This window comes from Heterobasidion irregulare, assembly GCF_000320585.1.
Source record: "Heterobasidion irregulare TC 32-1 unplaced genomic scaffold scaffold_14, whole genome shotgun sequence".
NCBI classification, from domain to species: Eukaryota; Fungi; Basidiomycota; class Agaricomycetes; order Russulales; family Bondarzewiaceae; genus Heterobasidion; species Heterobasidion irregulare.
In genome coordinates, this window is record NW_009258210.1 from 132,968 (window position 1) to 153,269 (window position 20,302).

The 20,302-nt window shown below is 50.7% G+C and overlaps 8 protein-coding genes across 8 annotated transcripts; 5 read left to right on the top strand and 3 right to left on the bottom strand.

The window, feature by feature from the left end:
- Positions 1-175: 175 nt before the first annotated feature.
- On the top strand, positions 176-1,348 carry HETIRDRAFT_430945 (uncharacterized protein; the record flags this gene model as incomplete). Its single annotated transcript, XM_009554841.1, has 4 exons — positions 176-474; positions 551-719; positions 747-950; positions 1,013-1,348. The coding sequence occupies 4 exons, from the start codon at positions 176-178 to the stop codon at positions 1,346-1,348; spliced, it is 1,008 nt and encodes a 335-aa protein (XP_009553136.1).
- A 501-nt stretch (positions 1,349-1,849) lies between these two features.
- Positions 1,850-3,593, bottom strand: HETIRDRAFT_153262 (uncharacterized protein). Its single transcript, XM_009554842.1, has 4 exons — positions 3,178-3,593; positions 2,891-3,113; positions 2,084-2,839; positions 1,850-2,023 (listed from the first exon to the last, which is right to left on the bottom strand). The coding sequence occupies exons 1-4, from the start codon at positions 3,249-3,251 to the stop codon at positions 1,988-1,990; spliced, it is 1,089 nt and encodes a 362-aa protein (XP_009553137.1). The 5' UTR covers positions 3,252-3,593; the 3' UTR covers positions 1,850-1,987.
- A 437-nt stretch (positions 3,594-4,030) lies between these two features.
- HETIRDRAFT_108619 (uncharacterized protein) lies at positions 4,031-5,012 on the top strand (the record flags this gene model as incomplete). The annotated part of the gene is made up of 5 exons (XM_009554843.1): positions 4,031-4,143; positions 4,203-4,475; positions 4,538-4,788; positions 4,847-4,934; positions 4,985-5,012. The coding sequence occupies 5 exons, from the start codon at positions 4,031-4,033 to the stop codon at positions 5,010-5,012; spliced, it is 753 nt and encodes a 250-aa protein (XP_009553138.1).
- An 83-nt stretch (positions 5,013-5,095) lies between these two features.
- Positions 5,096-7,378, bottom strand: HETIRDRAFT_56935 (uncharacterized protein; the record flags this gene model as incomplete). The annotated part of the gene is made up of 12 exons (XM_009554756.1): positions 5,096-5,266; positions 5,480-5,692; positions 5,760-6,005; positions 6,060-6,139; positions 6,195-6,215; positions 6,271-6,355; positions 6,381-6,459; positions 6,517-6,658; positions 6,711-6,792; positions 6,857-6,962; positions 7,064-7,149; positions 7,214-7,378. 12 exons carry the CDS (start codon positions 7,376-7,378, stop codon positions 5,096-5,098), a joined length of 1,476 nt encoding a protein of 491 aa, XP_009553051.1.
- Positions 7,379-8,136: 758 nt separating this feature from the next.
- Positions 8,137-12,003, top strand: HETIRDRAFT_108617 (uncharacterized protein; the record flags this gene model as incomplete). The annotated part of the gene is made up of 8 exons (XM_009554844.1): positions 8,137-8,550; positions 8,605-8,702; positions 8,763-9,704; positions 9,770-9,829; positions 9,880-10,103; positions 10,162-10,499; positions 10,548-10,706; positions 10,759-12,003. 8 exons carry the CDS (start codon positions 8,137-8,139, stop codon positions 12,001-12,003), a joined length of 3,480 nt encoding a protein of 1,159 aa, XP_009553139.1.
- A 443-nt stretch (positions 12,004-12,446) lies between these two features.
- On the top strand, positions 12,447-14,098 carry HETIRDRAFT_331885 (uncharacterized protein; the record flags this gene model as incomplete). The annotated part of the gene is made up of 11 exons (XM_009554845.1): positions 12,447-12,500; positions 12,564-12,583; positions 12,640-12,737; positions 12,791-12,894; positions 12,948-12,985; positions 13,034-13,241; positions 13,319-13,385; positions 13,444-13,489; positions 13,542-13,597; positions 13,718-13,889; positions 13,942-14,098. The coding sequence occupies 11 exons, from the start codon at positions 12,447-12,449 to the stop codon at positions 14,096-14,098; spliced, it is 1,020 nt and encodes a 339-aa protein (XP_009553140.1).
- A 297-nt stretch (positions 14,099-14,395) lies between these two features.
- On the bottom strand, positions 14,396-17,826 carry HETIRDRAFT_423326 (uncharacterized protein; the record flags this gene model as incomplete). Its single annotated transcript, XM_009554846.1, has 12 exons — positions 14,396-14,614; positions 14,670-14,808; positions 14,862-14,907; positions 14,964-15,187; positions 15,244-15,356; positions 15,408-15,886; positions 15,936-16,002; positions 16,052-16,282; positions 16,339-16,413; positions 16,479-16,664; positions 16,720-16,907; positions 17,286-17,826. The coding sequence occupies 12 exons, from the start codon at positions 17,824-17,826 to the stop codon at positions 14,396-14,398; spliced, it is 2,508 nt and encodes an 835-aa protein (XP_009553141.1).
- Positions 17,827-19,399: 1,573 nt separating this feature from the next.
- On the top strand, positions 19,400-20,136 carry HETIRDRAFT_332143 (uncharacterized protein; the record flags this gene model as incomplete). The annotated part of the gene is made up of 2 exons (XM_009554847.1): positions 19,400-19,547; positions 19,616-20,136. 2 exons carry the CDS (start codon positions 19,400-19,402, stop codon positions 20,134-20,136), a joined length of 669 nt encoding a protein of 222 aa, XP_009553142.1.
- Positions 20,137-20,302: the final 166 nt, after the last annotated feature.

Sequence of the window (20,302 nt, forward strand, 5' to 3'; positions counted from 1 at the left end):
GACACCGAGGGCCGTGAACAGCTTTGACCACTCTTTGACCTGTCCCGCTTGGACCTTGTCTTGCATCGCTTAGACCTTTTCGATGGAGGTCTCTGATCTTTTCTTTGACCGGCTGTGGATGCGATAAAAGGGTCGCGCACGAATTGCTGTCCTTATTCAATCTACTCTCTTCGCTATGGCCTCCTTGGAACGCGCATATATCAACCCAGATCTAGGCGTCCCTACCCAGGGAATGTTAGAATACATCAAGTTGTGCTGCAACAAACTTCCTGTGGACGTCGATAACGCCGATGCACGCATATATTTTCAGAAGCATGTCACGATAGCTACTGACCGCCTGGTACGCTTTCCCACCGATCGAGTGGAAAAAGAGACGATGGCAGGCATCCCCGGCATGACCCTTGACTTAGGCATAAGATATGTCGCTGGCAGCTTGCACGCTCTGGGCGATCATCCTGGATCTCCCTCACGATGGTCCCCGATCTGACGCGGTAGTTCAGGGTCCGGCCATTCTCTGTCTTGCATATAACGACCTTTCCAAGTTCAACAGGTCACATAACGGCTTGTACCTTACTGAAGCCGCACGTTGTGCGAATCGTGCCACGATATTGAAAGAATCGGCAGGCGTTTTATGTCACACTGCACGATTGCTCTCCGATACCGTCAAGATTCTCGCCACGGGAAAGCACCGGCTGAATCACGTCGCCAGCATCTGCAAGGTGGACTCGGAGTGAATCCCTCTCAAGCGATATCTCGAACGACGCGATCGCGCTATCGAAGAATCCACACGCGCTCGGGCACTGAAGGAGGCCCGCGCCTCGAACCATTATAAGTGTACCAGGAATGACTGTGGAATTCGTGCTACGTCTCAGCGGGCCCTATACAAGTGCGGCGGGCCTTGTGCTTCGGAGGTTGAGCCGCACTATTACTCGAAGGAATGTCAAAAACTGGTATGTCGTCGTTGATCGCTATTTGCCGAACACCATCTTTAACGTACCCGCTGGACTGGAAGGCCCATAAACCGTACTGCAAAGGCAGGGAGGGTCCGATATCCACTACCGGGCCTTTGCCCGCTACTTCAGTATCAGCCAGTGATGCAAGTCTGGCATCTGATAGCGCAAGCACTGGTTCGTCGCAGAAGAAAAGAAGGAAACAGTGGAAGGCAAGCAATTATTGGATTACGATGCCATCGCCCGATGGTCCCGGGGAGGTGGAGATCAGCACTCACACCTTGGATGTAGGGATGATACGGCAACTCGGAATCATTACTCGTCGTGCTCGAGAAGAAGGATTTGAGAGTGTGATAGCGTCGTTAGATGTCTTAAAAATGGCAAAAACCTCCGACTGATGTGTATTGACCCCAGTATATACTGTTATGTATGATGCTATCGAAGATAGCACACATTGAGATTGGCGGGAAAAAAATACATGTTACTGACTACTTCGCTGTTCGTGCAGCCCAATTGGTTGACGCGTCGTGGGGCGATGCATGCGCGTATAGCCAGAGCGACGAGCTTTCATCCTTGGACTAAAATCTGCAATTCAACGCTCTAGGGACGTGAGCTGACGACCAGACACGATCCACCGATCCATAACGTATTGGAAAAGTGGGAATAATGCAGACTGCTATGTTAGGCTAGATGATCGCCGAAAAATACAAGGCGGCCTTATGATTCGTTTTCACGACTGCGTCTCATAAAGCACACAGTTTGAGACTAGTTTAAGACTAGTCTCAAATCTTGGCTATTTGACCTGCACAGGTTTTCTTCAAGTTCCGGGGGCACAATTTGCACCGAGGTTGTTTGGATGAACAGTACTGCATATCCTGTTTCCGATGATCAGAAGCTGTCGGAGCAAGTGAGTTCATACACATGCACTGCATAGTGGCGCAGATACTATCTGATGCACCAGATTTTGTACACAGCCTAGGTTTTCAATATGCCCGTCGTCAACATACTTGCATTCGATTGGGTGTCCTCTTCCAAACTTAGATTCCGAACCATCCAAATCCAACATCAGCAGACTAATAAGCATACCATGAGCGCTCGCGTGTATTATAATGAAGAAGAGCTCATGGACTGACCGGATCATCGATGGCTGAGAACAACCCAAGCTCGCAGATCATGCCATATTTTGGATTCCACCATCTCAGCGTCGTCGGTAGTTCTACCTCCGACACCAAGCATGGAAGATGCGTAGAGATCCCGTCCTTGTTCCAAGTGCCTGGAGGTACATGGCAGGAGTCACTGATCATGATTTCTTCCTCACCCCGTGAACGCCCTATTCGCAGGGGATCGAAGTCGTACACGCGAACGATAGATTCCGACGTCGAACGAGCGGAAGCGCGCAAACCCGACAGACTGATTGGCTGCTCTTCAATATAATCCGAGGATGTGGTGGAGACTGCGTGCGTATTGAATGGACCCCATTCAGACCACGGTATTATACGACGCCGGTCGTAGCTCGCTTCCGAACACCTAACAAGAAACGACGAATGGACAAATATGTCCAGTGTCCTGAATGCAGGACCATCTCCATTCCCTGTATAGCGTCCGAAGAGGGAGATCGCAGCTAATCCACCGCTGGATGACTGCGGAACAAGATCCACCTGCAATGAAATATGTTCTATATCGACGTCATCACTGCAGTCAGGTAATAAGAAAGCAGCGACGAAATTCGAATCATGCAGAACTATCTCCGCAGTCGTTGACTTGACGTCATAAACAAGGAGCGCTGCTTGCTTAGTAGTTCCCGAAATGAAGCGATCCTCGAGTACACACAAAAGGTAGTCGGACAAGAATGCAAGGTCGAATATCAAGACTTGCGTGAAATGAAGTTGCTAGATTGCATGTAAGAATTATCTTGTGTAAAAAGCAGACATATAGCCGACCGTTTTTAGTTTTGCTGCCTTCCAATCCCATACAATTATCACCTGGTGAACAGACAGCCCTTGTACGAGAATTGTGACGAGATCGCCATTGATGTGGATTATAGATTCTTCTTCATAATCTCCTAGCAGAGTGCAGCTAGATTCGGAAGCCCCTGACGAGTGTTTGCCGCCGGTCATCGAGAGTGGGCGCACTTGACAAGATGAATGGCCTGGGTCACCAGGACTAACAAAGGTCACGGTAACGGTGAATCATGGACTGATAAATAGTATTGGTATCAGCTACTGACCATGTGTTCATAAACACCGCGATGAGCAAGTCTTGGAAAGGATCAATTTGAAACCCAACCAGAGACGGAGACATGACAGGTAGATGCACGTCCCAGTCTCCATGTTCGATACCGAGAAGAGGTGAAGGAAGCTGAGTGAGATGTACAACGCTCGATGATCCATTCAAATAGGCAAGTATCCCATGGTGGAAGATAATATTGTCGGACCACTCATGGAAGTCTACTCTAGGTAGAGAGGTGTGGATCGTACACTCTAGATTTATCCAAGCTTGTTGATACTTCCGGAGAAAAGGGGGCCGGTCCAGTAAGGCAACGGAATTTGGAAAGAGGGCTTCATCGAGGCCGCTCAGACTAAGCTCAAACTTGTACTGAAGATCGGGTACCTCGGTGATGAGGAGACGCCAAACACGACACACCTAGTCCAGTATTCATGAACTTGTAACCGGCTCGAGACAAACAAATTTGCATACTCTTTGTAACTGGAGAAGACTTCGAGCATCGAGAGAATAAAAAATATTGATAACAATCTCATTGGGTAGCCATGGAGTTATTCGTCTAGACATCGTGGATAGCGGCCGAAAATGAGAAGATTAGAAATTCAACAACAACACTTGGTACAGAGACGCTCGCAGTGGTGGAAGGCGCCAGATTCGAGTGGCGTCTGTGACTCGGTTGTGGGGGTCGAATGAATAGTTGAGCGTCGAGCTGCGCGCAGCATGCCAAGTTTGCCAAGTTTGGAATAGAGGGGCACACGCTGGCCCACGTGAACTCCACGCGAGCAAACACGTTGAGCCATCGAGACAACTCATACTACAGCCTCTTCCACTCCCCACTCCTCTTATATCCTCTCACAATGTCGACAGCACACAGACCAACATGGGATCCCGCGCAGGCCAAAGATGTTAAGGGCGGCTCTCGTCAGTTCTCGGTTCGGGATATGGCTGCCCACACCAAACTGAAGTTTAGGTGCGTTCAACGTAAATGTGCGCACTTGTCATCAGATTCATATTCTCTTCAACAATCAGACAATCCGGCCAAACGTCTGTGGACGACGTGAAGAAGCGTGATCTCCGGGCTGAGTTGCTGGCGGCAGAGGCAGATGCGCGAGCGCGGAAGCGCAAGGCTGAAGGAAAGCCTCTGGAGGACATTGCACCTGTACCGGCGATTGAAGACGAGGAGGTTAACAAGCGACGGAAATTGTTGCAACAGGCACTGGAGATGGACAAGGACGACGACAGCGACGATAATAGCGGGAGTGATAATGGAGAGGCAAAAGAGAAGGAAAAAGAGCACGAAAGGTACGTCTCATTTGTGACAACGCTGGATAACGCATGGCTAACTTTATGTATTCTGAATTCAGTGAAGAGGAAGATTCGGATGAGGAAGACGACACTGCGGAGCTATTGCGTGAACTGGAAAAGATCAAAAGAGAGAGGGCAGAGGAGAAAGAACGCTTGGAGCGGGAGCAGAGTGCAAGTGCAAATGCAGAGAGAGAGGCACAAATTGCGACCTCAAACCCACTACTCAACCTGGCTGCTGCACTCGGACAGACGCCGGGTATCAACACAACAGCGCCAGGGACGTTCGCCGTCAAACGGAGATGGGACGACGGTATGATCGAATGTTGGATTTTGTGACATGGTATTAGTGTTGACGATATGTGGCTTAGATCTCATTTTCAAGAATCAGGCGATGGAATCGAAGGAAAGGGATAAATCTGGTTTCGTCAATGATCTCCTACGGACAGAATTTCACAAGTACGTTTCTGTTACTAACTTCTACATGTTGAAACTCAATACACTCCCAGAAAATTCATGTCGAGATTCATCAAATGATGCTTATCACACACTGTACGCCTTTTCACAGTTCTTCATGTTTTATAATATATATCATATCCCTGTACCCACCACTGTCCTACCTACGATCGATCCCATTCCCAGCCCTCCGCCGCCCACTCTGGCATACCAGTCTCGAATGTTCCCAGACTGGTCGTGTACCTAAGCGCGTGCAAGAATATGTATAGCCTCTCCGGCTTGGGATCGGGATGCAGAGGTAAGTAACACTCCGGGCAGTAGAGCATCCCGTCGTTCTCTGCGGCTACGGTCACTTGTGCGACGGCTTGGCGTGTACGTAGTTCCGGTGTGCGGCCATCCGGCGGAGGTGCGACGCGGATGGCAGGTTCTTGAGGATCTGATGCATGGCGCTGCAAGCGTTCGAGGACTTCGGACTCTGTGAACTGCGGAATCTCTGGCGCTGATTCATGCGCCGGAGCGTCTCCTTGTATGCTCAAAGGGGTGTCAACCGCAGGCGTGGCAGAATCGGACGCGGGAGTATACACTCCAGTGTCACTTGGGGCCGGACTGCCTTTATCGCTGTTTTCGTCTACCCAACTAGGCCCACCGCGTTTTCGCCTGTTTTGTGGGGGTAGGGGTTTTACTTTCATTCCCTGGGGATGCAGCCGGCTCTTTGTTTTAAATACGACATCGCGCCATCGCGACCAGTCTTCGTCTTCGTCCTGACATCACGCAGCCGTTTAGTCTGTCGCATTCGATGAGTTATACCAGCTGCCAGGATTGACAGACCTTCATATTTCGCAGGCGCGTGATGATGCCCACAGCCTCTGCCGATAGTGGGACAGGCGAGCCCATTCCGATGTCTTGTCCTGTTTCACGTGGTAGCAATTTGGTTGATGCTACAGTAGACACGGGTTCTGATGGCTTCGAGACATGTTCCGGTTCTTGTAAAGGTTGGAACTGAGGCGGTGGGACAGGCGCGGAGCGTTCTGTAGACGGTTTGACATCGATGCCCCCTTTGCCGAGTTTCGCCCCCTAAGAATGGCGGTAAGGGTCTTGAGAGAAAGCTGAGAAGGCATTTCAACGCACCCAGATTTTGGTCTCAGAATAGATGGGGTCGTTCGCGATTGGGTGTCCTAGATATTGTAGATGGACTCGAATTTGATGCGCTAGAAAACGACAGCCCGTCAAACCTCCCTTGCGCAAATTTAGTGGCAGACGTACAGCGGCCAGTGAGAGGTCGACCTATGCACACATCATCAATTCGTGCTGGCTCTAAAGATTACCAAAGCATACATACAGTGTAAAACGCTGGTATCTGTGTTGACATCATAATGTAGGCGTTTGAATATGGTTTTGGCGGGCTGTGGATATGTCAGGAGGAACTCAGAGAGAGGAGAAGCTACAGACCTTTCCTTCGGGGTGAACAATGTTCAAACCCATTTGACGATCCACAGTCAATAAAGGTTCTTCGACTGTTACCTCCTCGCTGTTTCCACGATATCAGTAGCCGTATATAGATTGCATTCCATACGACGCCACTCACGCCGGAAACTCTCCTGCACAGCGTGCGATGTACTCTTTTCTCACTGTTCCGGCAACAAATTCGGTGGAAAGTGTGTGTGCCCTCTGCGAGGATAGGCCGACGACCATCAAGCCAGAGGTCAGCCGATCGAGACGATTCACGGCTGTCACGAAGCTAAATTATTCATTCCGTTGTCTGTGGCCGAAAGGACGCACTGTAAACTTTTTTGTAACCGAACTCGCGTTGTAGGATCTCCACGAGCGAGAGGTAGAAGAACCGGCCAGTTGCGTGGACAGGCTAAGAACAATAGCATCTAAATCGACTCTCCAGGTAGAGGTGGAGAAAGGCAAGCTAGACGAACGATGCTTCCAGGCTTGTCAATTACGATGAATTCTCGTTCAAGGTCTTCATAGAGGACTCTCACTGGCGTAGAGGTCACAGGGGGCTCGTGTCGGTGGACAATATTCCTACATGAGATTGTCAATGAAATGATTAAACACACCCTGCACTTGCATCGTATGTACAACGCTCTATTCTACTAGAGCGAATCGGATACGAATCCACTTACTCTATTCTGTCGCCATTGCGGACAACGGTATCTGGCTTTGCGACCTTGCCGTTGATTGTGGTAACGCCCGAGTCAAGTGCGAATCTCTAACATTTCGTGAAATTGCATGGCTTCAACAGCTGAAACTAAAAATGACATCAAAGGACATACATAGTATTCCACAGAACGATCTCGGAATTCGGTAGACACAACTTCTAAGATCTCTCGATCATACCAACGAGCCTTCGCCATTGTGGTGTATGGAAACCAATATGGCGTAACCTTTTTCAGTCCTGGTCGAACGGATACTGTCGACGATGTATCCTCAGGGGCCATACCGGCCAGGAGCATGCGTCGTATGAATTGGTCGAACTGGGCTTTGGCAGGAAGGAGGATTAAGGGAAGGTGGATCTTGTTAGTGTGGAAGACAGGGTAGTCGGCCAGCTTGGACAATATTGCAGGGGCTATTAGCTGAACGATGAATGCGGGTGAGTTTTTGTTTACAGGAACCTGCGTGCATGGAAAAGAGGTGATGACACACTTTTCTGAGAAATCTAGTCCACACTACGGTTCAGCTGAGAAAATACTCGGTGCGCACTAGCAGAGGGGATTTTCGGGCGCGATGATATCTGGCCACAGTGATCGCTCCATCAAAGTGAGACTCACTATAACAGTAGTCAACCTGAGCTGGTGTGTCCCCTCGGATCCTCCTCTCCTGTGAAATTCGCGGAATGAGTCGGTGGAGCAGTGGTCGAGTCTGGTCGAGTCGACTTGGGCAATTTCGAACCAGCGTTAGAGCACGTGGAACTTGTGTTTGGTGAGGACAAACAGGATGCCGTTGCTTGTAGGCTCGCGACTTGCTCGCGTCGCAGTGTGTTGCTCGCTGTTCTTCTGCCCTCCACAATGATAGTGCCGTTTATTCATTAGCGTGGAATCTCACTGAACATTCTTAATTCGTCCAAGTCGGCAGAACCCTTTGATGCCGTGGACAGTCATTCCTCTATGATCAAAGGTCATTTCACCACTGCGCCGACACTCGCTGCAACCTTCTTTGGAAACAGTCACTCGTCTACGGCCCTACGTCGCCATTGTCCATGTCTAGTCCACTCTTACGTTCTTCTGGAGCATCGTCAGATCTCTTTGGCCCTGATGATCCCGACTTTCTCGAGGCTCTCCACAATACCGTACTTCCTGGCGATGTGGAGATGGCTGAGGCTGATGCACTTGACGCCGTAGTACCGCCGTCATGCACACAGCCAGGACTCAAACGCCGTCGTTCACCGGACGTCGATGATGCATTGCCATCGGACTCTTCTTTACCCATGCTCGCAAGTGATAATGATTCCTCATATATGGACACCCACACGTATGGGCCATCGCGTTTCGGTCAACTTGGCGAATATATGCACCGGAAACGCGCTAAGCTTCAGCTTCAAAATACTGAGTTGGACGATGAACCAGATGGAATATCGGGAAGAAGTAAGATTTTCAAGGGGTTAGCTATCTACGTGCGTCCTCGGCCATTTTCCTTCTCACATCTCTTATTGAAAATAGTCCGATAGATCAATGGCCGGACTGAACCTTCTGTCCAGGAATTACGGAGGTTAATTGTCCAACATGGCGGGGTCTACCATGCGTACTTAGATAAGAAGGCTCTAGTGTCAGTAGTTCTTTCTGTGGGCCACCATCTTCCTCACTGATGGAGACGTTCACCATGTAGCACACATATAATAACATGCTCCTTGACACCGGCGAAGATCAGTGAGTTTAAACACATGAAGGTCGTTCTACCCGAATGGCTGGTCAAAAGCGCCAAGGCAGGCACCCTGCTGGATTGGAAAGATTACATTTTCCAACCCGGTGAAAGAGTTGAACAATCGCAAGGCCGTCAAGTTGCTCAGTCATCTCTGCAAGGCTTCGTCAAGCAACCCACAAGAAAGGTCGAAGTTACTTCAGGTGGTATAACAACTAAAACGAATATTTCATCAACATCGTCGATATATCATGATGCTGATGGATCTACTCACGAGCCTGAGATTTCCATTGCACCTGACTTGTCAGCATCCCCTCATACGCCAACCAAGCGGGAAATAAAGCCGTCCCATGTGCCACATACAACCAACCCCGTCTCTCCCACCCATGCCAGCCGCATGCCCGGATATGCCGCCCACAAGTCCAACGAAAGCGCTGCACGAGCGATGGCTGATCCGGTATGGCGAGCTGCACATACGTCCGTTGCGCCCGATTTCATCGAAGGGTATTACAAGAACTCACGCCTACACCATCTGTCCACCTGGAAAATCGAGTTGAAGACACTTGTTATCGAGGCTCAGGAGCGCGCAGAGCGCGGAGCGATCCCTGGCTCTGATCTGCATGTGCACTCAAGAACAGATGGCGTCAGCATGCGAGGTGCAGAGCTAGTGCTCCAGAACCCTCTGAAGGGCAAGGGCAAGGAGAAAGTAGGAGATGTGGAGCGAGTGATCATGCACTGCGATTTCGATGCCTTCTTTGTGTCTGCAGGACTCATCGGCAGGCCCCACCTGAAGGGGAAACCAACAGTGGTGTGCCATTCGCAAGGTGCACAAGGTGGTGCATCGAGTACGAGTGAGATTGCGAGCGCGAGTTACGAGGCAAGAAAGTTTGGAATCAAGAATGGTATGAGGTACGCTCGCTGAGTTTACGCACAAGGTTCCGTGTGATTGATAGCAATTTTGAATGGATTCTCAGTCTCCAGCAAGCGCGCACCCTGTGTCCGGCGGTGCTCACAATCCCGTACGAGTTTGAGAGGTCCGTCTTTTGTTTCAGACGTAAAGTATTAGCCATAAACCCGATGATAGATACAAACAGTTCTCGCTCAAATTCTATACCATCCTCATGGCACATGCGGATGACCTGCAAGCCGTTTCTGTGGACGAGGCGCTCATAGAAGTCACTTCGAAAATATCGCAGATGACTGTACTCTATCCAGATGAGGAAGGCGGACCAGACCTGACTATCGATCCTGCGAAAGAATTGGCAGAGGTGATACGCGCACAAGTCAAGGATGCAACTGGATGCGAAGGTTCTTATATCTCAACTCCTTGACAAAGTACTCACAGGCACTGATCGTTGGTCTCCAGTTAGCATCGGAATCTCTCATAATATAATGATGGCTCGCCTCGCGACCCGTCGCGCTAAACCAGCAGGGTCATATCATCTGCTTCAAAGGGATATCCCCGAATTTATGTCTCGATTAGATATACAGGACCTACACGGCTTCGGATGGTCTACACGGGAGAAAGCTCAGGAAAAACTTGGAGCTACTGATCTGGGCGAACTGTCCAAGCGCAGTAAGGCTATGTTGTGCGAAGCGCTAGGAAAGGGCACCGGAGAGACTCTCTACAAGGCTATCCGAGGCGTAGATGAGCGCAAGCTTGAGAGCGATAAACCGAGGAAGTCGGTTTCGTGTGAGATCAATGTAAGGAGTTGTCATCCCACTCGCTTGTCATGCTGATGGCGCATACAGTACGGAATCCGCTTCGAAGACAGCGAGCAGGCCGAGATGTTCGTGTACCAGATGGCGGAAGAGGTGACGCGCAGGCTCAACAATGTCGGTATGAAAGGGCGGTCCTTGACAATAAAAGTCATGAAGCGTGATCCAACCGCGCCTGTCGAGCCGCCGAAGGTATTCTCTCTGAATTTCTCACTTTTGCATAGACCTAATGTGCTCAATTCAGTTCATGGGACACGGCCTTTGCCTCACATACAACAAACAGTCCCCTTTAGCTGGTGCCAATGGCCGTGCCACAAGTGACGACAAGATTATCGGAGCTCAAGCATGGAAGCTATTCAAGTCCTTCAACATACCACCTCAGGAGTTACGCGGCCTCGGTATTCAAATTCAGAAGCTCGAAACTACGGCTGCTCCAGCACCCGCGCCGGGGCAAGCAAGACTTGGATTCAAGCTAGTAGAAGCACTAGGCAAGGCCGGACCGTCCTCGGTCAAGCACGATGATCAAGTCACGATCATAGTGCATCCACCTTCTCAGAACAGCGATGTTGTCGAGGTCAATACCGCCGCAGACAACCCTACATCAGCATCAGACTTGCCCTCGTTCTCCCAGGTTGATTTGTCCGTATTCAATGCGCTTCCTGCCGATCTCCAAGAAGAACTACAAGCAGAGTATACACGTCGTTCTAAATCTGCATCCCCAGCCCCTGCATCTCCACCTCCTCTCCGAGACAAACCACCAGCCAATCTTGCTAGAATCACTCGTCAGCTCGCTCCGCGCTCAAAGGGAGTCACCTTTCCCAGTAAACGCTCCTTGTTCGGGGCGGCCGTGAGTTCCTCGGCCGTACATGTTACAGAAATGGAACTACGCGAACTCAATATCGATCCCGCTGTGTTCGCCGCGCTCCCGGTTGTTGTGCAAAGAGAGCAGCTTGCGCAAGCTCGGGGCCCATTGATATCTGTCGAGCCTCTCAAACCACTCAAGCCTCCAAAGCGTGCGGGGCCCCGTTTGCATTCTCGTACTCCGGGATCGCATATACCTCCCCCACCTCCGCCCCGCGCGCATTTCAGTGTTCATCCCGTGCTGCGTCAACCAGGCGAAGAGAAGGGGACCACAGTGTCCTTTACTGAAGGAGATGATGTGCAGCGGTTACTTGGAGAATGGGTCGAGGGCTTCAAAGATTATTCGCCCCACTCAAAGGACGTGGAGTATTTTTCTCGCTTCTTGGTTCGGTGTGTCGAGACGGATGCCGGAGTGGAAAAGGCGGTAGGGGTGATGCGGTGGTGGCGAGTGTTGCTGAAGAGAACCTGGGGACTTTGGGAACACCCAAGGTCTCAAGATCCACATCCAGATCTAAAATGGGACCCTGCGGAAGCTGTCGGACGGGAATGGTGGGATGCGTACATGGATGTGAAGATGCGCTTGAATCAGGTTGTCAAAAAGCGATTCGGTGGAATGCTCTCATTCTAGCATGTTTCTGACCAAGTCTCTGGTGCTGATTTATACTGTTCATCCAGTTGAGGCTAGCGAGTCATGTAAAATTGTGCGGAAGTTCAGCAGCTCGGTGGCAGCCACTGAAAGTTGTTAAAAGCCGATGGTCTAGACTGTCAACATGTGCTGGTAGTTCACGTACTCGTCCGCTGCTCAGACACGGTGTTTTTCTGAGTCAAGCGCTAGTGGTTGATTGGAACTGTGGCGTACGACGTTTGGTGGGTCGGAGTTCGCTGGCTGAAGGTACCCACTCGAGCCCGCGACTTGCCAGGATGCCGTGACGGCGACTGTCGTCATTGCTTGCCTGTCTCGGCATCTAACCGGACTGACACTCTTGAGTATAAAAGACTTGTCGGGACTTTCTTTCTCAGCCAACAATCTCCCCTCTCACCCTTTTCACCCTTCAGAGGAACTCTTGTGATATGATTCAAAAAACTGTCAAGCTAGGCGGGCGCGTTGTCGTCGCAAAGACTGGTGTACGCGCCTTCAAATCCCAACGACTTATCCTTGCTGATTCTCTTCTCTTTCTTGAACGATAGCATGGATTGATGATGATGACGTCTGTAGTTTTCTCGTTCACCGCCATTTATACTTGATTCAAACTTGATTGAACAGATGGAAGCCCACTCCTGTTCCTGACGAAGATGCTTTTGAAGCAATCAAAGCTGGCCTAGATAGTTTGCCTTCAGGCGTGAAGATGTTGATCAATAGCGGTCAGCGTATCTATTCTGTTTTTGAATGATTTCCTGATCATATGTCAATATAGGCGAATTTTACGGTGTAAAGCCTGTCACTGCCAATCTAGAGCTCGTGTCCAGATTCTTTGAGAAATACCCTACCTATGCCGATAAAGCTTTTCTCTCGGTGAAGGTACAATGTGTCTAGAGCAGGCCAATGATCGGAAACTCATTCTTTGGACTCAGGGAGGAACAAAGGCCAATTCCCTTGTTCCTGACAGTTCGTAAGTAGGTACTGATTCCATCTGTTCATTTTCTGAGAGTACTCTCAGCCCGGTGAACCTGAAACGCAGTGTCGACACCATTCTCGAGAAACTTCGTGGAAAGAAGAAACTCGACTTATTCGAGACGGCTCGCATTGACCATAACTACCCTGTCGAGGAGACAGTGAAGGTCCTTTCTGGCTTCGTTTCAGAAGGAAAGTTCGACTACATCGGTTTATCAGAATGTCATGCCAATACCATCAAGCGGGCTAGTTCGGTAAAAATAATTTCCTCCATTATTCTCAAATTAAGAATCATAAAAAATCGCTGATAGCATATGCTCCTGAATATCAGATCGCCCCAATTGCTGCTGTCGAAATCGAGGTCAGCCCTTGGTCATACACTCAAGAAACAAAGGATGGTGCAGCCTATCATCTAAAACAAATAAATTGGTGCGAACTGATCGCATTGAAAACCAGTCATAGCGACCTGCAAAGAATTAGACATCGCTGTCGTCGGATACTCGTTTGTTCCTGTTTAGTCTCAAATGTGTATGCATCTCTGACATCTCCCGCAGTCCCCTTGGCAGAGGCTTCCTGACCGGCCAGGTCAAAAGGGTCGATGATTTTGAAGGTCGAATACCCGTTGTTCAGTCTTCCCATCTCCGTTTCATTTCTGATCCTGTTTGTGATCAGAGGGCGACTTCCGATGAAACCTATCCCGCTTCAAAGAAGAGGTATAGTAATACTCAAGACGGATTTATCCTGTCATATGCTGATGGCCCCGCTCAGAACCTCAAACATAATTTTGCCATCGTAGATGCCTTGAAAGCCATCGCTGACAAGAAAGGAGTCACGGCCGCCCAGCTCTCCATTGCTTGGGTTGGCTCTCTCGGCACGCACGTCTTACCTCTTCCGGGATCATCGTACGTGCATGCCTGTGCTCGTATTCTCATTTGAGACTTATGCCACATTCAGGAATAAGAAGCGCACATTAGAAAACTTGGCCGGAGGGGATATAGAGCTCTCTCCTGAGGAGTTGACTGAGATTGACAACGTGTTCGAGACGCACACCGTGAAGGGGAGCAGGTATATCGACGGGATCCCGAACGAGAAGCTCCATCTTTGGGGATGATGGATGATCTGTAGAGTCGTGACCGGAGAGGCAGAATCAAAGCAGTGTTGTACAATAGCAATTGAACCGTTCAAGCTTTCGATTACCGTGGACCCTCTACGAAAACTATGCCGCAAGGCCAAGTTGGGAGGAATGCCATTCAATTCAAAGCCCCCCCCTCCCCCTCGTCTATGGCACTCGCATAATCGCAATCTGAACACAAAGATGATACAAAGGCATCGTGTGAGTTGCGAGGCAAACCTGTTGCTACCCGCAGAGATCCATCCGATCACAGTCCAGAACAATTCTCAACAATGTTTACTCATCTTCATCTTCGTCCTCCTCTTCGCCCTCATCCTCTGATACTTCTAGCCCAGCCTCACGCATGCGCCCCTTGTCCCGTGAGCGTTTTGTGCTTAATTCGTCCAGGAGCACGAGCAAGTCCTCCTGCTCCTTCTCTGCTTCGCTTTCTTTCGAGCGTTCCGCCGCCAACTCGGCACTCAGCGAGGCTACCTGATCTTGCAGCGCCGTCCGTTCCTGCACGACAATATCGATCAGGAATTCCAGACGCTGAGAAAAGAACGGCACTCACCGACTCCAGCCCGGTAGTAGACGCGGACAGCTCGTTCAGTTTACTCTGCAATCTTTCAATCTCTGCCGTCTGTTTGGAGATGATGTCTCGCAGAGATGCTACCAGCATGCTCTCCTCCCCACTCTGGGCTATAAACGCACTTGTCTGAGTGTCCACACAACTAAGACATGAATGAAGTACATACCAGCCGACGAGGGCGCAGACGCGGGATCCGCAATAAGCCCACGTTGGATGGTGTCTGAGATCAATATTGTATTGAGTATTTGGCTCTGCAACAAAACGGGGTGGACATACAATTGTTAGACTTCCAGAAATCCACAAACGCCCAATCGAACCACATCTCAGCTTCCCCTTCGTACATCGGCTTGAGCATGGGGTTTAGGCCTTTCGGTGTTGGAGATGGTAGTACCCATGTTTCAGGGCCAACGATCTTGATCCGTTCGTCCTCGCGCACTCGGTTCACCCGCCCTACGAGAACGTCTGCACCGAGACGTTGTATGAGCGGATAGATGGACTGTCTGCATGATTAGATGTGAGTATTTCCAAGGCCGATCTGGAAACAATGCCTGAATACCGTGTGATCTCGCCCGGTTCGCGATTGAATTCGTAACAGATACCGAGTAGGAACGCACAAAGACCCGGAATTACGACGTCGATTTCCGAAGGCTGGTTAAGCTGCTCAACTAACTAGACATACACATGAGAATTGATGCGCACTGTAAAGAAGAGGCACGTTACCATGCTCATGCCGCCCCCTTCTAAAAATTCCCGCACCGCTTTCGGATCTTCCCATAACCATTGGCTCAAAAGGGAGAGGTAGCTGACAACCACACGATCCCATTCCCTCTCCTCGTGATCTGAGAGACCATCCCGAGATCGCGAAAGGAACGACAGCGACAAGTGTTCTGTCAGCAGTTGCAGTAGCGTTTGCGGCTCGTCAAGCTCCTCAGGCTCAAGCTCCGCCTGACTTTGAGGGAGCGGCGCGCCATCAGCCGGTACGAAGAAATTTCCTCCAGGGGCGACATCCTCCGTAGAGGTAAGAGCTGGTGGGATAATTGAGCGAGCGATTGACTTACAATGCGGCGCGTGCCGCACGAGGTGTGCAAAAAGGATGGTTGCAAACTGGAATGATACGACGTTGATGCGATCAGGTGGTGATCGGGGTGGGAGGATGAGGCCAAAGAGCAGTGGAGTCATCGGAGAACGAGCAGAAGGACCTGCGAACAAATTGGTTTATCTGTACTTCAGCTGCGGAAGAGTACATGCCTGCATCTTCGGGAGGGACCATTCCAGCAACGATAGCCTCCTTGACACGATCCTCGCGAAGGAAATTCTAAAATCCTGATAAGCGAAAGGGAGCTGTTTGATGCCGTAGATCGTACTTCGAATACGCCAACGGCGGCAGCGCGTAAATCTAGCCCATCCCTCTTTCTGCTGACAGCGTCCAAACCGTTATATTCCCCATGCATAACGAGCTCAAGGAGTGCGTCGATACCGGTGGCGGGCTCTAGTCGATCCCATTCTTCCCCATTGGTTTCGGGAACAGGTACGTATGGATTAAGCATGATATTCGGAAGCAAAACAGCAGCGTTTGCAGGAAGCAAAGTGAGGCACTAGACGGAAGAACAGTCAATTGTGTTTTGACAATGGGATATTCCAAGATACATACTCGAACTTTGAGCACAGTGGGCGCATTAGAAGCCAATGACATCTCAATTAAAAGACGTGTAAAACCGGGACCCTCCTTCAGCTGTGAGATGTATACGATCTGAACACCGCTCCTGTGGTCGAAGTTGATAGCACACTCACACCAGTCCCCTTCGTGCCTAGGAGCATACCAACAGTCTCAAGTATCAACGAGGCACAGTTTGCCTTCGATGGATTCCAGAACTGAAGCGCAAATTCCTGAGGGACCTGCTCGTGTAACTGAACGTTGGGGTCGAAATAAAGAAGTGAGCACAGTAGCGAAGGGATATTCGTTTCGCGGAAATAGTTCTATAATGCCCAATTGTTCGATCAGTCTACCTAAGATCGCAACAGCAAAATTTACCTGATTAGATGTGTTGTATCGAAGAAGAGTATCTACGACCTTTAATATGTCCTCAATGAACAGGCCTCCATCAAGGCCGCCTTCCTGCTTTATGATACCGAATAGCTTCTCGAAGATGCCTTCGAAGGCCAGAATTTTCTGGATTTCAGGACTTTGTCTAATCATTGCTGAGATGAGCACCACAGCCTCTATGACGAGAAAATTGTGTCAGACGAAAGACGACTAGAGACAATAGAGCTTGGAATGATAAGATGGGACAATGTGCCATGCGAAACGTAATTTCGTTCGATGAAGTAAAAAGATGTGGAATATCGATGTTGCACAATTTGACTCAGTCTCTGGCCCATGAAAGGCGCTTTGAACATCATACCTGCATATTTCAGCGATCTATACACACTATGCTACAACAGAGCTCACCTGGAAGCCCCAAATCGCGTACTTGCCAGGTTAATTGGCTTCGCTGGCTTTGGAAAGGACATGTTCGAGAGATTGTGCCGTGGAACAAGCGGATGTACGAGACCGCGCGCTTCGCAGACAAAGAATGGCACGATAATCTATTGACTTACCTCGCTTCATCATCTCCCTAGACTCCCCTAGCAATGAAACTACTGGGGTCGGCCCTATAGGTGCATTCAAGAAATACGCCTGCGTAGCTTGAGGCCGATTGTGGAGAAGTGTTGTCAACAGAACGCAGGCCCCATACCGCACGTGGAAGTCTTGGCTTCCGAGTAGAAAGAAAAGCTTGTGAGCCGTCCGTTGGTTTTCCAGGACTCGGTCAGAGTGGGCGTATCCGAGCTCGCGCTGGTCTGATTCCATGTCGACCACATCACATAGGAAGTTAACGGTCTCTAGAGCGGCTTTGCCGATGTCTCGATCGACATCGGCGTCGTTCTGGATGATTTCCAAAAGACCTGATAGGGCTTGTTCGCCCACAATCTTCTTGTGGTCTCTGGCGAGGCCTTTGAGTGAGAGCACTGCCGCACGACGGTCCGCAAGGAGAGTAGATGGGGAGAGGCGGTCACTGAGTCGACCAATCGTATCCAATGGTGTTTGTGGTGCGCCGGTGGGGCCACGAAAGGCTACGATTGTTTGCGAGAAGAAATCCATCCAATATGTGACGGCTGATACGAGATATCGCAGGGACAAAGGCAAGCAAATGAGATGAACTGGTACAGGCTACGCGACTCGAGGTCGACAGGTAAGTCTGCTGGTCACGTGTCCCAAAACCTCCAACTCTTCAGTCGTCGCAGTCTGTCGCAGTGCTTCTCTGACAGTTCGTGCAGTTTTCCAGGAGCTTTCCGCTGTTTGGCCATCAGTGATCTCCAATTAATGTGTGTATATTTTCAGTCAAATTCCTATCTGCTGATATATGTACTGAAGCTAAGCACAGTCTAGCACAGTGGAACTATCGAGGTTTCAAGTTTGAACACTGGAAGTGGAATCATGCCAGGGAAACAAAATCACTTGCGTCGAACTTGAGAATCACCCGGTTAAGTCACAGAACTGAATGACCTCGTCGGTGAGAAACTTATGGTGGAGAGCTATGACAGGCAGTGAGTACCGAACAGTAATATAGGCAAGCGCGGCTCAAGTTGAGTTGCAGACCTATCGATCAGGTTGCATAATGGACAATTCGAAGTTTGCCTCCGGCGCATCTAACCTGTTTATCGTCCAGGATACGCACAGGCTGATCAGGATGAACACATGCGACTGCTCTCCCGAATATACCGCCCACGTCTTTGATATTCATGCTCCTCCCTGCCCCCTCACAGATGATCTTCGCAAGCAATAACCTAACTCCTGTATGGGTCGACTATGGCCCCTACACAACGTTAGATTTCAGGCTCAATCTCTGTCGAAGACTGCTGTAGTGCGCCATTTCTCCTTGCAATGAAGTGCTCTTCACGTATATGTCGCTGAACAATCAGACACAATCCCAATGAAGGGACATGAGCTCGAATGCGAGCTAGTTCAACTACCTGCCAGCGATAGTGTGAGGAGTGCTTGAGTGCGCGAAAGCCCTCCGCGTCATACATCATGACGCTCGACGTCAGCATGTAAGGCCATCTGGCAGCATCTGGCGCCTTCTGAGAGTTTCTGCGCCTTGAGCTCCAATGAAGATTCTTCTCAAAATCTCCCAAAATTGAATTCGTTCAACCACGCACATTACAGCATACCCGCGGACTCCGTAGCATCCATGCGGGTCGAGCGAAGCCCGCTGAACCGCCTTGGTCTCTTCGCTCACGCTCGCGTGTCATGTCGTAGTTGCAACCTGATAGGAAAAAACATCGCATATCGTACAAATCAAATGCCGCGATTCAACATTCAATATTCACGACAAATCGACATTAGCTAGTCATTAGCTGCCATTAGCTCCCCCGGTCATAAAATCCTGGCGGGCAAACAGGCCCGCTAAATCCGGGGCATCTGGATTTCAATCGCACCGCGCAGATCTCGGGCCTTCCGTGCTCTTCGCGGCAGATCGTCCACCCTGAGATCTTCTGCAATTCACAATCGAAGCGTGCGTCCTCGCCGTCGCGATGTGCGCTCCCGTTGGCTGGCCAGAGTGGAAGCTAGTCGGACCTCGTTCGAGGGGCCAGGCGCTCACGGCCTGGTGGCGACTCAACATCAACGCCAGCAGCCTCCTCTCCGCGCACGCGCAAACCCCTCACGAACGCCCATGAAGTCCGAATCTGCCTCGCCGCCCTCGCCTGCTCGGCGCGCCCCGTCGCGCACGCTGCTCGTCGGGCTCGGGCTCTCTCTCCTCGTCAACATCGCGGCCATCCTCTACCAGATCCACATCATCACGCCAGACAAGCCCTCGTACAGTACGTCGCCGCAGCGCATTATCCGACGCGCCCCCACTCATGTGCCTCCGTGCGCGTGTGCTCCATAGCGTATCTCGGCGACGACCATCCGCGCGAGCTCCCGCTCAAGCTGCGCAGCGTGAACATGGCATTCCACAACGACGAGGAGCACTACGCCATGGCGGGCGACCGCGCGTGGGCGGAGTGGAACGCGCTGCGCCCGCCCAACGGCGGCGACGTCTACCTTGGCGAGAACCCGCTCCCATTCGGCGTCTCCATGTGGCACCAGATTCAATGCCTGAACCAGATCCGCCAGATACTTTTGGACGGGGAGGATGGGACGCCGTACACCGAGCACTGCTTCCATTATCTGCGTCAGTCGCTGATATGCCGCGGCGACTTGACACTCGAGGAGGGCGGGTCGAGCATGGTGAACCCGAACGGGGAGGGCACAGTCGCCCCGACGGTGAACAAGTCGCATACGTGCAGGGACTGGAGACAGCTATATGATTGGACGGTCGATCAGCAGAAGCAGTGGACTCCGGAGATGGTCAATCTGCAGGAGGAGTTGGTAGAGGGCACGTTCCTCGCCATGGGTGAGGGTCTGTAGCGGCCGAGTGCCAAGTGTTACACGAAATCACTATGATTGTTCTTGCTCAGCGTCGGAGACACCAATTGCATTGAAGGGAGGGACGCCGTCGTACTGCCGTGACTCTGCAGCAGCAACGTTCAACGCCCAGACATGACCTACAGATGTTCGACCTTCACGCGCTTGG